The 16,208-nt window shown below is 47.2% G+C and overlaps 1 protein-coding gene across 1 annotated transcript; it reads left to right on the top strand.

Moving 5' to 3' along the window:
- Positions 1-4,068: 4,068 nt before the first annotated feature.
- Positions 4,069-15,057, top strand: RPL22 (ribosomal protein L22). Its single transcript, XM_026005120.2, has 4 exons — positions 4,069-4,238; positions 5,984-6,088; positions 10,170-10,294; positions 13,168-15,057. The coding sequence occupies exons 1-4, from the start codon at positions 4,227-4,229 to the stop codon at positions 13,310-13,312; spliced, it is 387 nt and encodes a 128-aa protein (XP_025860905.1). The 5' UTR covers positions 4,069-4,226; the 3' UTR covers positions 13,313-15,057.
- Positions 15,058-16,208: the final 1,151 nt, after the last annotated feature.

The following is a 16,208-nucleotide window of genomic DNA, read 5'->3' as shown; positions in this document are numbered from 1 at the left end:
GACCCACAGAAGGTTCTCAATAAAGTCTTATGAAAAAGCTAGGAGATAATATTCAAGTTGGGTTTTGAAGGATGAATAGGAGTAGGAGTTTGACAGGGAAAGAAAAGTAAATTCTAGATGTAAACTACCTGTTCTCTCAAGGGTTCCCAGGTTGCATTCGTGCTCCAAGCAGCAGTAACTGTCATAACAATGGCTAATGTTGGGCCAAGATACTATTCAAAGTTCTTTTATTTGTATGAACTCATCTAATCCTGACAACAGCCTTAGAAAGTAGAAAATATTACCCAAGTAAGTGGGAGAGCTGGTATACAAAACTGGAAGGGGCTTTTTTTTTTTTTTTTAATGATAGTCACAGAGAGAGAGAGAGGCAGAGACACAGGCAGAGGGAGAAGCAGGCTCCATGCACCGAGAGCCCGACGTGGGATTCGATCCTGGGTCTCCAGGATCGCGCCCTGGGCCAAAGGCAGGCGCCAAACCGCTGCACCACCCAGGGATCCCTGGAAGGGGCTTTATAAATGAATTATGAGGTAGTTTCCCTCTGGAGGAGCAGTAGGAGATGGATGTTCCTGATACATGGGCTTATTTCACACATCCATTCTTGTCTTCATCTGTTACCAGCAGAGCTATAGGCCATGCACATGGGAGGCAACACAGTGGCCAAGGTTAACCAAGTGTACAAATAGACAAATACAATAATGACAGACTGTGCTAAATGCTCCAAAGGAAATAATCAGGATGATGTGAAGGAGGGCAGCCAGGAGAGGTGGAGCTGAGGGCACACTAGGTAATCATGGGCAGGGAGTGGCATGGAGCCTGAGACCTGGCAGGATAAGAAGAAATCAGACACAGGAAAAGCCAGGAAGAATTCATAGCAGAGGGAGCAACGGATGCAAGGTCCCAGAACCTGGGATAAATGTTGAACAAAGCAAAGTAGACCCACCTGTGTGGAGACTCAGGGACTCAGGATTGGTGTGGGGCTGAGGGTGGAGGGGGTAGGGTGAGGGCCATGGGTTTCAGTGTGGGAAGAAGAGTAAGGGGTGGAGTGAGGTCATGGGGGTGAGGGTGGCCTACTTGACATTCTAGACTAGAGATATCTAGGAGGCCACTGGTCATATGTCTCAGGAGTCCAGGGAGGGGTAGAGGCTGCACACACAGGCATGGCAAATTGTATTTAAAGGCATGATCTTGGGTCATACCAAAGTTCAAGTGCATATAAAGATGAGGGGAACTCTGTGCCCTTCAGCCCCTCAAGTCCAGGGAAGAGGAAGGAGCAGCAAGGGGATGGAGAAGGAGTGGCCAGTGTGGTGGGAGGAGAACCAGGAGAGCCCCAGGTCCTGGGGTCCCAGGGAAGAAAGGTCAGCAAGGAAGAGGGAGTGATCTACAGTATCTGATGCTGCTAAGGAAGCAGGAAGAGGAGGATGGAAACCCGACCCCAGTCTAAGACTGGTGGACATCACAAGAGACCTTGATGAGAGTTGTTCCCAGTGCTGGGGGCAAAGGCCTGACCAGTGTAGGTTCAACAGACAAAGGGAGGACAGTGCACAGAGGCAACTCTCCCAAGAAAATTGGTGTAAAGAGACTTAGTTCATTCAGGCTGCTGTCACAAAATGCCACAGACTGGGGGGCTTTAACAGCAGAAATTTCTCACAGTTCTAGGGCTGGAAGTCCAAGATCAAGGTACAGTCAGATTTGGCTCCTGGGGAGAGACCACCGCCCTCTTCGTGGTTTGTAAGTCAGCCATGTTCTCACTGTGTCCTCACACAGTGGAGAGAGTCAGATCTCAGGTCTACTTTATTTATGCATTTAATTAATTAAGTAATCTCTATACCCAATGTGAGGCTTGAATTCAAGAGGGTCAGGAGTCCCTCTCCATGGACTGAGCCAGGCTCTCCTCAGGTCCATTTTTCCAGTATGAGGGTGCCAATCCCATCATGGAGCCCAACCCTCATCTAAACCTAATCAATCACCAGAGGCCCTGCCTCCTCATACCATCACTTTGGGCACTGGGGCTTCCACTCTGAATTTTAGGAGGATGCATTCAGTCCATTGGAGGGAGGAAAGAGAAGGGCTGGTAACTGATGGGAATATTAGGAGGTCAAGAGATTGCTTTTTTTTTTTTTTTTTTAAGATAGAAGTTATTAAAAAATGGTAAATCCCCAAGTGTCAGGCTGGTCTCAGATGGGAACAAGGGGCGGGGTGGGGATGGGGGGGTGCTTTGATATTTCTGGGTGGTTAGATGTGGAGGTGGAAGTGTCTGAATATTCTCTTTGAATTACTTCTATGTTTCCAAAGAAAAAGCAATGTAAGTCATCAGCTGAGAGGGAGGCTGGGGAAAGATGGGCTGGTAATTTGACCAGAGGTGGGAAATACTCACTTAGGAGAGGATGGTTAGGGGGTCCCTGGGTGGCGCAGCGGTTTAGCGCCTGACTTTGGCCCAGGGCGCGATCCTGGAGACCCGGGATCGAATCCCACATCTGGCTCCCGGTGCATGGAGCCTGCTTCTCCCTCTGCCTGTGTCTCTGCCTCTCTCTCTCTGTGTGTGACTATCATACATAAATAAATAAAAATTAAAAAAAAAAAAGGAGAGGATGGTTAGGATTGTCAGGGCTTGCTGGGGTTAGGGGTCATATCAGCGAGGAGAAAGCACACCAATTTTTTAATAGAATTGAATGTAAAGGATTGTTAACTAGGCATAAGGACTGGCAAACTACGTATTGGAAGGGGTAAAATAGGAGCAGTAGCAACTGTAGGAAGTAGCTACCGCTTCTAAGGTGGTTTTAGTAAAATGTAGATGCTTAAAGAAGGGGCCCCAGGGAGCTGGTATCTTAGGATGGGAGGTGTGCTGCTGGGTTGGGCTGGGGTCTCTGGGTAGAAGAAAATGAGGCTGGTTCAACAGGTTTTGGATTAATTGTAAAGTAGATTCAACTACTATTTCTGGAATGTTCCATCCAACTTCCTTTTTCCCCCCCATCCAACTTCCACTACCAGGATGAAGAAGCAAAAGTGGGTGACATTGACAGAAGAGGAACACACGGGAAGCAAACAGGATGAGGTCTTTCCACCCCTGCAGTCTCCCCTCCAGCTCCCCATTGAAAGAACTTACCCAGCAGCAGCTGGCAAAGCAGGAATGGGGTTTGCAGTCAAGAATGCCAGGATGGGTTTGGTACTTGGTCAACTGGCACCATATGCTGCAGTTTAAACCTAGACCAGTCAGAGCTGTGTGTTTCTGGGATTGGACTCCTGCCAGATGACAGTGCAGCCAGGTGAGGGGAGTGCTGGACGCACATGCAACTGCGTGATTACAGCAAAGGACCCCAGGATGTAACTGGAAAGGACAAGAGGGGGTGAGAGTGGGAGGAAGGCAGTCCCAGCAATGGATGCTAGGCCTGGGGACAAAGACCCTAGCTACTCAACCTGCAGTACACAGAATGCCACCTGCAGCAGCACATCTACTGGGAGCTTGTGAGAAATGCAGAATTTCAAGCCCCTGTGACCCACTGACTTGGAATTTGCATTTTGGACAGATCCCCAGGGGATTCCTGTCGACCTGCCAGTTTGAGAAGCGCTGGCATGAGAGGTTTGGAGCTGGGAACCTGGAAGGAACGAGCTGGAAAGCTGGGAGGGGGGGGGGGGGGCGATCGGAGGGTGGGCGGCTTGCGTTCGAGATGGCCATGGGGTCAAACGGGAGAGTGCCCCTGATTGCAGCAAAGAAGGCTAGCCCTGGGAGATAGGGCCCTGGGCACCAGCTTCGAGGCTGGGCTCCACTTCAGGTGGGAAGAAGCCCAAGTGCTCTCGGGCATTAGCATCCCAGGACCAGAAAGGCCTCACCTCCCCCAAGTTGGTGGGTTCCACTCCCATCCCCCCAGCTGGCGAATTTCCCTATTTCTTTTCTTTTTCCAAAACTTTCCAAAGTAGAGCGAACCCCTTCCTTTCTCTTTGGGCTCGTCTAGGCAGTCTAGCGCCCCCCCTCCGATAGCAGTGGGACAGGCCACCCAGCCTCCTTCCTCCCTTCCGCTCCCCGCCCCGCCCCCCCCGGCTTACCACGAGACGGGCTTAGCACTCAGGAAAAGCAATCGCTCCCCGATCGTACAGAACAGGGCGACCCGGCAGCGGCCGAGGGGCGTGGCCGAGCGATTGGTACGGCCGGAGCCGTGCGTGCTCTGCGCGCTGCGGGCTCTTTGCGTCTGCGTAGTGCGCCCACCTCCCTTTCTGCCTCCGCTGCCGCCATGGCGCCCGTGGTTAGTATGGCTCCGCGCGAGGCCTCGGCTCTGGGGCAGGCACGTGGGCCTCGCTGGCCCGGCTCCTGCTCGGCCCGCACGGGACGGCGCTCTGCGGAGCCCGGCCGGGGCTGGGCTGGCAGGCCGGCAGGAGCGGGCCGGGGCCGCCCGCGGGCCCAGCACGTTGTGAGCGAGGAGGCCGCGGCCTGGGGCGCGAGAGGAGACCCGCAGCTCCCTGCGTCCGTGGCGCGGTCTCGGGCCTCTGTCTGCGGCTGGCGGGGAGCTGGAGCGCCCGGGCTGCGGCCTCGGCCGGCCAGGGCCTCCGGGAGCGTGGCCGGCGTGAGGCAGTCAGCGTCCGGGCCCGGTTACCCGGGCGGGGAGGCGGGAGGGGACCTGGCAGTCTCGGGGGCCGCGCATCCGGGGAGCCCGAGGCCGGTGCGGAGGTGGCTTGGCCGGCTTGTTTCAGGGAGAGGCTTGGTTGGAGGACCCTCGTAGCGTCCGTGGAGGAAGCTAGTTCCTTGGGGCGCACCTGCACGGGCCCCTTGTGGTCTGGGGCGAGGCCCAGCCCCGTGGAGCCCCGGCCGGGGCGGGGGGCGGGGAGGCCCGGCCGTCGGGCGCCCTCATGTCATTCCGCCTGCAGCTCGTTTCCCGGCTTTTTGTTGGGACAGCCTTGTTAACATTTTCGGTTCACCTGACTCCTTGTGGCCGAGCACGCTTTGAACGCCTCTGTGCATTTGTGTGTCTTTGGTTTAAAACCTCGGTGGGAGGTAAGGAGCCCCTCGCGGGCAGGTGTTTTACTAGCTGGTGGTGTATGTCCGGGGCTAGGCCTCAAAGCAACTCTTTTGATCGTTCCCGGGAAGAGACGTCTTGAAGACAGGTCCCTGATGTTTGCAGTAGCTGAATGTTTGAAAGGTTGACCCGGTCAAGTTTGAGATGAAGTTCTCTTCAACAGGGAGGGAGAACCACATGCGTTTTTGGGGAAAATACTTTTTTTTTTCTTTTTTTAAGGCTTTTTAGAGTGGAAGTAGAAGTGAATAGGGAAGGTGGTACAGAGGCTTTATTTTATTTTAGTGGTGGTGCAGTTTTACAGGGAGAAGACGAATCCAGGCTTTGTGAGAGTTCAAGGCACTGGATCCTGTAGGATGTCCTCAGATCGATGGTTTAAATCAAAACCCGGACATTGACAGTTGTGTCAGTTAGCACCTAAGTTTTAGCCTTATCTGGTCCCAGCTGGGGTGGAGGTGTCCCTGGGATGGGCAGTTCCCATTGCGGTTTTTGAGGAAAGGTAGGTGAGATAGGATTAAGGGAGAACAGCGTACTGTTTCAGGTGTGCAGGGCATTTGTATGCTTGCCCTGATTCTGGATTCGAGTGATATTTCTTGAAACCTCATTTTGGAAGTTTTATGGTAAATAAAAGGAAATGTTCCTTTTATTGTGGTTTGTAAGACCTTCATGCCCGTAGAGATTGGGGAGGCTGGAAAGTGTAAAGAGTGCTAGAATGATGTCCCTTTCAAAAGGACATGACTCCTGGCCTCTCAGCTTGTAGGAAGTATCCTGGGTATTACCCCTAGACGCTCTTGGGCAGAGCACAGAGTGTCCCGGCAAGTCTCTTAGCTACCCTGTGAGGGAGCACTACTCCACCGGCTTTGCATTTGTATGGGCTTTTGCATCTCAGGCATTTTTGGTTTTGTTAACTTTTTGGTGGTTGGGGGGAGGGGGGGGACTGGTGGTGCCTTCATCTGGTTATCATTTGTGTACCTTCTTAGAAAAAGCTTGTGGCGAAGGGGGGTAAAAAAAAGAAGCAAGTTCTGAAGTTTACCCTTGATTGCACCCACCCGGTAGAAGATGGAATCATGGATGCTGCCAATTTTGTAAGTTACTCCCTTGATGCCACTCAAGACAGTAATGAACCTTCTGGGATGTTGCTGAGAAAACTTGTGGGAGCGCATTTCTGTTCTCAGGCTTATAGGGTAACCCTGCAGTTCTGGCTCAGTGTGCAACCTTGGAACGTGGGGTCTGTTTTTTTTTTTCCTCTGAATCTTACTTTCTCTTCTCTGTATTGGTGGTGGGGAATAAACATCAGTGCCAGAGACCTTCATATCTCAGTGTCTTCTCTCTCTTTCCTTTTGTTTCCAAAAATTTTTTTACTTAAAAGGTCCTGAGAAATCACAAACTCGACTGGAACCAGTGCCCACCTCACATGTGTGTTTTAAGCATGAGCATTGGGCCCTGGTCCTCATGGTACATGGTTGCTTCCACAGGGGGCTGACTGCTGGGCTGTGGAGTGCTGGACAGATGGCAGCGTATCTTCAAGCTTCCCAATTTATTGGGCATCAGAGCTGCAGTGTTTATGTTAAATATCTGCTTGCTGACTTGTAATTGGGACTTGTTTTTTCCATACCCTGCTCTGTACTGATATTTTGCCCCTATATTTGGCATAATTCCCTAATATTCTATTTCACTTATATCTAGAAAAATTAACCTCATGGCCACATTTTGACTTTGCAGCATGGTTTTGGCAGTTTACTCTTCTTGTTCAGTAGCCATGCGTGGGGGATTCAGACTTGTGCAGATCCTCCTAACCTCAGATTTGCTCCTTCTTGCCAAAATAATATCATTGCAATGAGAATAATTTTCAGGTGAAAAAACCTAGACTCAGCCTATGGCCATTAATTACATTGAATGGAACTCCAGTAACCTCTTGTGTGTCACTTTTTCAGTGGCCTCTTTTCCTCCTCACCTCTGGATTCTTCCATTTCTTTTTTTTTTTTTTTTTTAAGATTTTATTTATTCATGAGAGACACACACAGAGAGAGAAGCAGAGACACAGGCAGAGGGAGAAGCAGGTTCCATGCAGGGAGCCTGATGTGGGACTCAATCCCAGGTCTCAAGGATCACACCCTGGGCTGAAGGTGGCGCTAAACCGCTGAGCCACCCGGGCTGCCCGTCTTCTTCCATTTCATGTCTGTGACAGCCCTGCCCTGGTGTCCTTTCCCTTTCCCTTCTCTACACTCTCCTGTATATGTGATTGTCTTTCCTTCTAGAATCCTCCTTAGGAAAAAAAAACTTGAGTCATTTATGAGTCTGAGATGTCAAAGTCAAGATTTTTTTTTTTTTTAAGATTTTATTTATTCATGAGAGACACAGAAGGAGAGAGAGAGAGAGAGGCAGGCTCCATGCAGGAAGCCCGACGTGGGATTCGATCCCCGGTCTCCAGGATCAGGCTCTGGGCCAAAGGCTGCGCTAAACCGCTGAGCCACCCGGGCTGCCCCAAAGTCAAGATTTCTGACACTCTACTCTGTCTTCGGTTAACTTACCGGTGTATTGGAGTTTTTGTTTTCGTTTTTTTTTGTTTTTAATTTTTTTTATTATTATTATTTATTTATGATAGTCACAGAGAGAGAGAGAGAGGCAGAGACACAGGCAGAGGGAGAAGCAGGCTCCATGCACCGGGAGCCCGATGTGGGATTCGATCCCGGGTCTCCAGGATCACGCCCTGGGCCAAAGGCACGCGCCGAACCGCTGCGCCACGCAGGGATCCCTAAAGATTTTATTTATTCATGAGAAACAGGCAGAGACATAGGCAGAGAAAGAGAAGCAGCAGGCTCCATTGCAGAGAGCCTGATATGGGACTGATCCTGCAACTTCTGGACCACGCCTTGGGCCAAAGGCAAGCGCTCAACCCGGGAGCCACCCACGCATCCCTGTTTTTTTGTTTTGTTTTGTTTTTTAACTAAAAAATTTTTGGGGGGATCCCTGGGTGGCCCAGTGGTTCAGCGCTTGCCTTTGGCCCAGGGCGCGATCCTGGAGACCCGGGATCGAGTCCCACATCGGGCTCCCGGTGCATGGAGCCTGCTTCTCCCTCTGCCTGTGTCTTTGCCTCTCTCTCTCTCTCTGCGACTATCATAAATAAATTAAAAAAAAAATTAAAAAAAAATAAAAATTTTTTTGGGACACCAGGGTGGCTCAGCAGTTGTGCATCTGCCTTTGGCTCAAGGCATGATCGCGGAGTTCTGGGATCCAGTCTTGCATCGCATCCAGTCCCGCGTTGGGCTCCCTACTCAGCAGGGAACCTGTTTCTCCCTTTGCCTATGTGTCAGCCTCTCTGTGTCTCTCACAAATAAGTAAATAAATATAATCTTTAACAACAATCACAAAATAAAAGATTTATTTATTATTTTTAAAGGTTTTATTTATTTGAGACAGAGTGACTTGTACAAGTAGGGGGAGGGGCAGAGGGAGAAGCAGGTTCTCTGCTGAGCAGGGAGCTTGATGTGGGGCTTGGTCCCAGGACCCCCGAGATCATGACAGGAGCCAAAGGCAACCACTCAAACAACTTAGCCCCTCAGATTTATTTATTTAAAAACAAATGTATTTAGGGACACTGGCTGACTCAGCGATTGAGCGTCTGCTTTGGGCTCAGGGTGTGATCCCAGAATGCCTGGATTGAGTCCCGCATCGGGCTCCCTGCATGGAGCCTGCTTCTCCCTCTGCCTATGTCTTTGTCTCTGTGTCACTCATGAATAAATAAATAAAATCTTTTTTAAAAACTGTATTTATTTGAGAGGGACTAAGAGTGCAAGTAGGGGAGGGGCAGAAGGAGATGGAGGAGCAGACTACACTGAGCATGGAACCCCAGAAGCCCCATGTGGGGCTCCATCCAAGGACCCTGAGATCACGACCTGAGCCAAGTCAGACATTTGACCAGCTGAGCCCCCCAGGTACCCCAAGATTGATTTATTTTAGAGAGGAGAATGAGAGAAAGCCTGTGTGTACTTCGCCTAGTGCCAGCATGCTGAGGGGAGGGGTAGCAGAAGAGGGAGAGTCCCAAGTGAGGCTTGGTCTAAGGACCCTGAGATCACAACCTCAGTGGAAACCAAGAGTTGGATGCTCAACTGACTGTGCCACCCAGGTGCCCCTATTTCTTTTTTTTCCTTGAGAGAGCATGTTTGTTTGTGTGTGTGTGAGAGAGAATCCTCAAGCCAGTTCCCTGCTGAGTGTGTGTGTGAGAGAGAGAATCCTCAAGCCAATTCCCTGCTGAGTGTGGAACCCAACTGGGGGCTCAATCTCATGACCCTGAGATCATGCATGACCTGAGTTGCAGAGTCTGATGCTTAACTGAGCCACCCACATGCCCCGGGTAATGGGAGTTTTTAAATAGAGGATTGTAGGGGTTTAGAGCTGAAAGGGACTTCATATCATTGCAACATCAAGAGAACTGGTCTTTTTATTTTTATCTTACTAATTTGAAGATTTATTTATTCATGAGAGACCCAGGGAGAGACAGGCAGAGGGAGAAGTAGGCTCCATGCCAGGAGCCTGACGTGGGACTCGATCCCAGGACCCTGGGATCGCGCCCTGAGCCAAAGGAAGATGCTCAACCTCTGAGCCACCCAGGCGCCCCTTATTATTCATTTTTTTAAAGAAGTAAGCTCTGTGTCCAGTGTTGGGAACCCGTGACCCTGAGACCAAAAGTTGCAGGCTCCACTAACTGAGCCAGCCAGGTGCTCCCAGAGCCCTATTGACAGAGATCCCCTGATTGCCTCAGAGATGGATGACCTGTCCAGGCTTCCATGGGGGACTAGAGTCTCTGGGCTTCTGCCTTCCTGTGCCCTATAACAGTGCTTTATACTAAATTCTTAGGTTCAGGAACTGTAGGTACTTTGTAACAGCTTGGCCCTCTGTTTCCTGTCTTCTCTTTATTTTTGACTTCTCAGGCAAGCCTTTTGTATGGAGGCACATTTGACCTGGTGTGGAAATGCTGGGATGTTTTCATGTTCTAATTGTTCTTAGATTTCAGACCTGGTATTAATAGCTGAAGATTTGCTATGTAGTTTTTAAAAGACTGAGCATTTAAAAAACTTTGCTCAGTGTTAGGAGTATAAAAACATTCTGCTAAGGAGTGGGTGAAGCTGTCACTTCACTAATTGATCAATTTGACAATTTCCACAGGAGCAGTTTCTTCAAGAGAGAATCAAAGTGAATGGAAAAGCTGGGAATCTCGGTGGAGGGGTTGTAACCATCGAAAGAAGCAAGAGCAAAATTACTGTAACTTCTGAGGTGCCTTTTTCCAAAAGGTATGGGACAGATGAGAGTGACCTGCCAGCACCCTAGCACTGAGTCCTGCCTCCACTCCATGGGAATATTACTACCCCAGAGTCCGTTGTGTTTTCCTCCTGCAGCTTTTAATTCCTAGAAACAGGGCCTAGTGCAAGGAGGCAGTGAATGAATGAATGTTATTTCGGGGGTTAAAAGCATTCAATTTTTGATAGTTTTAAAAATTCGGTTTTTCATAGGCTAAGGTATTTTAAGCAGTAGAGATGCTCAGACTTGCTTAAATGGTATTAAGAGGGAGAATATTGCTTTTTTTGCCTCTAGATCACAGTGAGGAGCTTTCATTTTTATTTTATTGAAGTATGGTTGGCATATAGTGTTGTATTAGTTTTAGGTGTATAGTCTAGTGATAGGACGATTCTCTACATTATTCAGAATTCACCTCGATAAGTATGCCTTCATTTTTAATTCTTTTTTTCCCTGTAAGTGCTAGTATTGTTAGATGAGGATTCAGATCTATCAGTTTAGACTGAAGCCATCCTTTTCATTCCTGTGGCCCCATTTTTTAATTCAGAGATCCCAATTCACTTACCCTGCAGTATTACACAGTGGTTGTAAGGGATTGGACCTGTTTAGACCTGGCTGCTAGCCCAGAGCCAGCATACCCTTAGGAATATTCAATCAGACTCAGTCAGGTAGTGGGAAATTTGAAGGTGTGTTAGGTCAGGTTCAGTATAGTTCAGCCTTTGCTTTTAGTTTTAGTTATTACCAGTCAGAAAGAGACTTCCTATTCTTCCTGGCTTGAGTTCTTTTATTCGTGCAGAAGGAGATCTGATACCAAGAGAGACTGGTGCAACTGTGGGGTCTCTCTGGTGCACAAAGCTTGTAGCTCCCTGGGCTTTCACAGAGCTCGTGGGAGAGATGCTGTGATCCTCTGTGACCTGTTTCCACACTTTACCAGACTGGCCTGAGAATGGCTCCTAACACCCTCTACCTCTGTGTTCACAGATCGCCTGTTTGTCCCCAGTGCAGGAGGTCTAGAGCCTTCATCTTCATCACTTTCCTCTCTTGAGAACAGTAGCTTTCCTGTCATGTAGCATTCTAGGTGTTCCGACTCCAGGACTTTTTCTTGTCTCTGAACTTCTGTAGCTTTTTATCTCCTTTCCCAACATTCGATTACGAAAATTTTTAAACCACCTGAACTTTTGAATTAACCACTTACCTGAATACAATATGGTAGAAATAATAAATGCTAAAAAAGAATACTTTTATTTTTTATTTTTATTTTTTTAAAGATTTTATTTATTCATGAGATACACAGAGAAAGGCAGACACATAGGCAGAGGGAGAATCAGGCTTCCTATGGGGAGTCTGATGTGGGACTCGATCCCAAGATCCCAGGATCACAACCTGAGCCAAAGGCAGACGTTCAACCACTGAGCCACCCAGGGGCCCCAGAAAAGAATACTTTTTATTTTTAAAAATTACTTATTTATTTGAGAGAGAAAGCGTGAGCACAAGCAGGGAGAGAGGACGGGAGAAGCAAACTCTTCTCTGAGCAGGAAGCCTAATGTGGGGCTGGATCCCAGGCCCCTGGGGTCATGACCCGAGCTAAAGGTAGATGCCCAACTGACTGAGCCACCTAGGCACCCCAAAAGAATACTTTTTAGATGGAACGACCCAATCGATTTATTTTTATGTAGGGAAAAGTGGATAGAATTGAACTGAGATCTTCACATCTTTGTGAAGATTGCTCTGTTGACGTAAGTAACACTGTTGAACAATACTCATTTCTTGGAGTTGGGGAGTCTATTGATTCGTTAATATTTTTAGGTCCTTGTTAATAGGCCAGTTTCCCTGTGCATCTCCTTTAGTCCCTGTAACCTTCAGAAGAGATGGTAAGTATCAGGAGTCTCATTTCATAGAGGGAGAAACTGAGGTTTGGAAAGGTTGATTTTCCCAGCAGTGAGTTGGCTTGGTGTTCTATTCCCTCTTCTCCTTATGGGTTTGAGAAGATGCCCCAGGGCCTCATAAGAAAACAAGTGAGAGAAGAAACAAGATTGTAGTCTTTGTGTAGTTGGGTTGTTGAGCACAGAAGCCAGTTGCTGCCTTTATATAGTTTTCTAAGCAGTTTGCTGTGGTGAGTGCTTATCTGTCTCGCAGACCATGGCAGCCCGATGGAGACTGTGCTCACTTGCAGAGCTGCAGCAAGGGCAGTGACAGGGTAGCATCCTTTCTCTCACGAGTTGGGTGGTGGGTGCCACATAGCAGGAGTGAGTGTATATGGCAGCCCTAAGAAACAATCCCGATCATCTGAACAACCTCAAAAGGAGGCTGGAATCCATGAGGTATGATGTATGGGAAGTACTTTGGAGCTCAGAAACCCAGTGATTTCTCAATAGAAAGATATTAAGATCATGTGCTTAATTGTTAAGTTACTACCACCATACTTTTCTCCTGTAGTCACTAAAAACCACTTCAGAGATGTTTGCTGTGGGTTTTATTTTTTTTTTAAGATTTTATTTATTTATTAGAGCATGAGCAGGGGGAGGGAGAAGCAGACCTCCCACTGAGCAGGGAGCCTGATATAGGCCTTAATCCCAGAACCCTGGGTACATGACCTGATCTGAAGGCAGACGCCCAACTGACAGCCACCCAGGTGCTCTGTTTTACTGTGTTTAATGGACAACTGTAACATCTACTGCTCTGTTCTCATTTTTATTGCCAGTTTAGATGACACGTGGCTAATATCTTTGGCCTTATCTTTGCTGTTTTTGAGTGGTGGGAAAACACCCAGAATTGTCATGATTTGAATGCATGGGTCTCATAAAAGGTATAGTATTTGAGAATGCCAGGAAGCCCTGTGGTGGTGTTCTCAAGTGTTCTTTCTCTGCAGGTATTTGAAATATCTCACCAAAAAATATTTGAAGAAGAATAACCTCCGTGACTGGTTGCGCGTAGTTGCTAACAGCAAAGAGAGTTACGAGTTGCGTTACTTCCAGATTAACCAGGACGAGGAAGAGGAGGAAGATGAGGATTAAAACTCATTTATCTCAAATATTTTGTATGAGTTCTTGAATAAAACTTGGAAACCCAAAATTGTGGTTTTCCTTGTATCTCTGCAGTGTGGATCGAACAGAAAATTGGAGATCATATAGTAAAAGGGCTTCACTTGGGCTACCACCCACTTATTTGTAATTAGACTTTTTTTCCTGCTTGAAAATTATAGTTATTTGTGATAAGAATACCAAGATAGAAGGAAGCTCCTTTAAGGGAACTGCCAGTGATTTGCCCTGGAGCAGGCAGTTAAGGGTGTGGAATTGTCTGTGCTTCAGTTGGTCACTATTTTACTTCAAATAGTGTGACAGTTTTTATCTAGTGCTTTTCTCAAAGATTGAGGTATACAAACATCGGGACTTGTAGTTCCCAGAGCAAAACCAGTGACTCCTTTGAGGTTCTCTTGCAGGAAAAAGGCAGTGTCAATAAAAACGGCAGGGTTCTGGGGAATTTACTACCATTTTTTTTTTTCTAAATTACTCAATGCACACACAATTACTGTGTATATGTTAATCTTTTTTCTTCCTGTAGAAATAAAATGTCCTTTTGCGCTGCAGCACATTCTCCTACCCTCCAGAAAAGAGTGTGGAGAGCGGTTATGGAAGGTCCAAGGTTTTAAATTAAGTAAACGTGCACAAAACTGAATTTGTAAATAATCATGGTTTCTACAACTCTTTGCAACAAACTGGTACTTTGGCCCCCAGCAGGGGGAGCTGGAGATAAGCAGTAGTAGAGCTTCCGGGAGGTAGAGCTTCCGGAGATGGACCTCCATGCATCTCCCTAGGATTGGAGCCCTTTCACAGGGGTGGGCACCAATGAGAAGCCGTCGGGGATCTGTTTGTGAAGGGGGAGAACCAATATGCCCAGGGAATGGTTACTTCTGTGTCATTTAGGCCATGGCTAGATTTAATGTCAAGTCCTACTACAAACTGACATGAAGCAGGGCCAGACAGAAAGTGGGATTTTGTTGCCTCGAGTGCAGAGGCTGGAAATCTGAAAGGTTACTGACTTGTAAAGATGTGGTTGTCGCTAACCAAAAATGCAGAGGATTTGAGAACGGCTTTGAAAAGAGACCCTGATGCCTTATGTGCCCTTCTAAAATCTAAACAATTCTGCAGAAATGTCTGCATTGTCTTAAAATTACAGTGTATAAAATCATGTTTTTAAAGTTTGCCCACAGCTAATTTCCACACCTGAAATTCCTGGGCTCCGCTAGCTGCATCTCTGGAAATTAAATGTTGGAGTCCTACCTTTGCTCCAATTTAACAATTGGTGCTCCTTGGATTGAATTTAAAGTGTCGAATCTTTGCAATTTCATTTGTGGTAAAGGCTCCAGCATTTTCTATTTCTATGCAAATTTCTTGAAGCAGAATTGTTTGCATGTCTCTCTGCCCTAGGGCAAGAAGAGGTTTCTTTCCTATGAAACTGAGGCATCAGCTGGTTTCTGGCTTTGTCCCTTAACATGATCATTAACTTTGTTAGTAAGTTTATGACCTGGGTTTGCAAATTGTACTTGTTTGTTGCATCCATGTTCACCTGCAGTGATTCCTAGTTTGGTTGTAAGAATATTAACCCTGGGCAGAAATTAGCATATAAGTTTTTTTTTTTTCAAACTACTCCCAGGTTTTAAAACTTGTAATAAAATGGAAACTGGTTTTTCTATGCCTTTTTGAACTCTTGTAATTGAGTTTTGATCACATTTTATATTAAAGTGGCTAACACATGGCTACTCTTATTGTGGAAGGCGCTTTTTTTTTTCTTTTTAAGGATTAGCATGTTAAGCTATTTAGCAATGTTTTTCCTTCTAATTGCTGTACCAACAATGACCTTAGTCTTTGTTAAGCTCGGGAAGAAAATGTGTCCTTTATTCCCATTTTCTTTACCTTCATGGGGTCTTTGCCTCAGTGAGATTCTGGAGTTGTAACTGAACTGTCAATGTAGAATTTATTCCGATCCAGAGCTGAGAGAATAACTTTGCAAACAAATGACCTTTTCTGATGGAGGCTATGTAGTGGAAACTGAATTACTTTCACCCATTACACCTGCTGGGTCCAGACCACATTTGGACCACTTTTCCTTTTTGTTTCTTGACCTACCTACCTGCTGGGAAATATTCATGGCACAGGAACAGAGTAGGTAGATGGTGGGGAGTTTGAGAGATTCACAGTCCTAAGGCTGTGTGGAATAGGGAGCTGGTACAGTCTAGTTCTGAGCGGGTTTTGGCTACCAACACCATCTCTCTGCTAAAGGTTTAGTGTTTTTTCAAAAGCTTCAGTGACACCCACCTTTCCCTGTGACTTTTCACTGGTGAAAGTGCTTTTTTTTTTTTTCTGAGTAGTATTCTCCCACCTCTTCGGGAAGAGTCAAGTGTTGAAATATATGGATCTTATCTTCCCCGGTGGCGCCTGGCCGAGGTGTTCAGAAACCCTTGTGCATGAGAAGCACGGAGGAAAGTGGGAGAGTTTGAGCATATCAAATACTTTAAAAAGACAAATTGATATGAATGATACAGAATGTTCTGGGGGTATTTAGACCTCAGCCTTTTTTTTTTTTTTTTTTTGAGGACATTTGATTTATTGGAAGGTGAGCAGGACTCCAGTGAGGCAAAGACTGGTCTGTCCCCAGGTCATCACGTTAACCTCAGGAGAGTCTGGAAGCTGACTTTGGCAGCCTGCTTTCATTTCCTTCCTCTTGCTGCCATGGTCCTTCCCTGACTTCACTCTAAGCTTATCTAGTGTTAGAAGCAGCGTGTGGTGCACACTTTGTCCATGAGGGGGCAGACACTTAGGATGTGTGGGTCATTGACAAGATAACATATTCCACAGTAGTCAGGGGACAGACCTCTTCCCCTTGGTAACCAAGGACAGAATAGGGCTGGTG

This window comes from Vulpes vulpes, chromosome 12, assembly GCF_048418805.1.
Source record: "Vulpes vulpes isolate BD-2025 chromosome 12, VulVul3, whole genome shotgun sequence".
In the NCBI taxonomy this organism is placed as follows: Eukaryota; Metazoa; Chordata; class Mammalia; order Carnivora; family Canidae; genus Vulpes; species Vulpes vulpes.
Note: the sequence above shows the minus strand (reverse complement) of the source record. Positions and strands in the feature narration are given on the sequence as shown.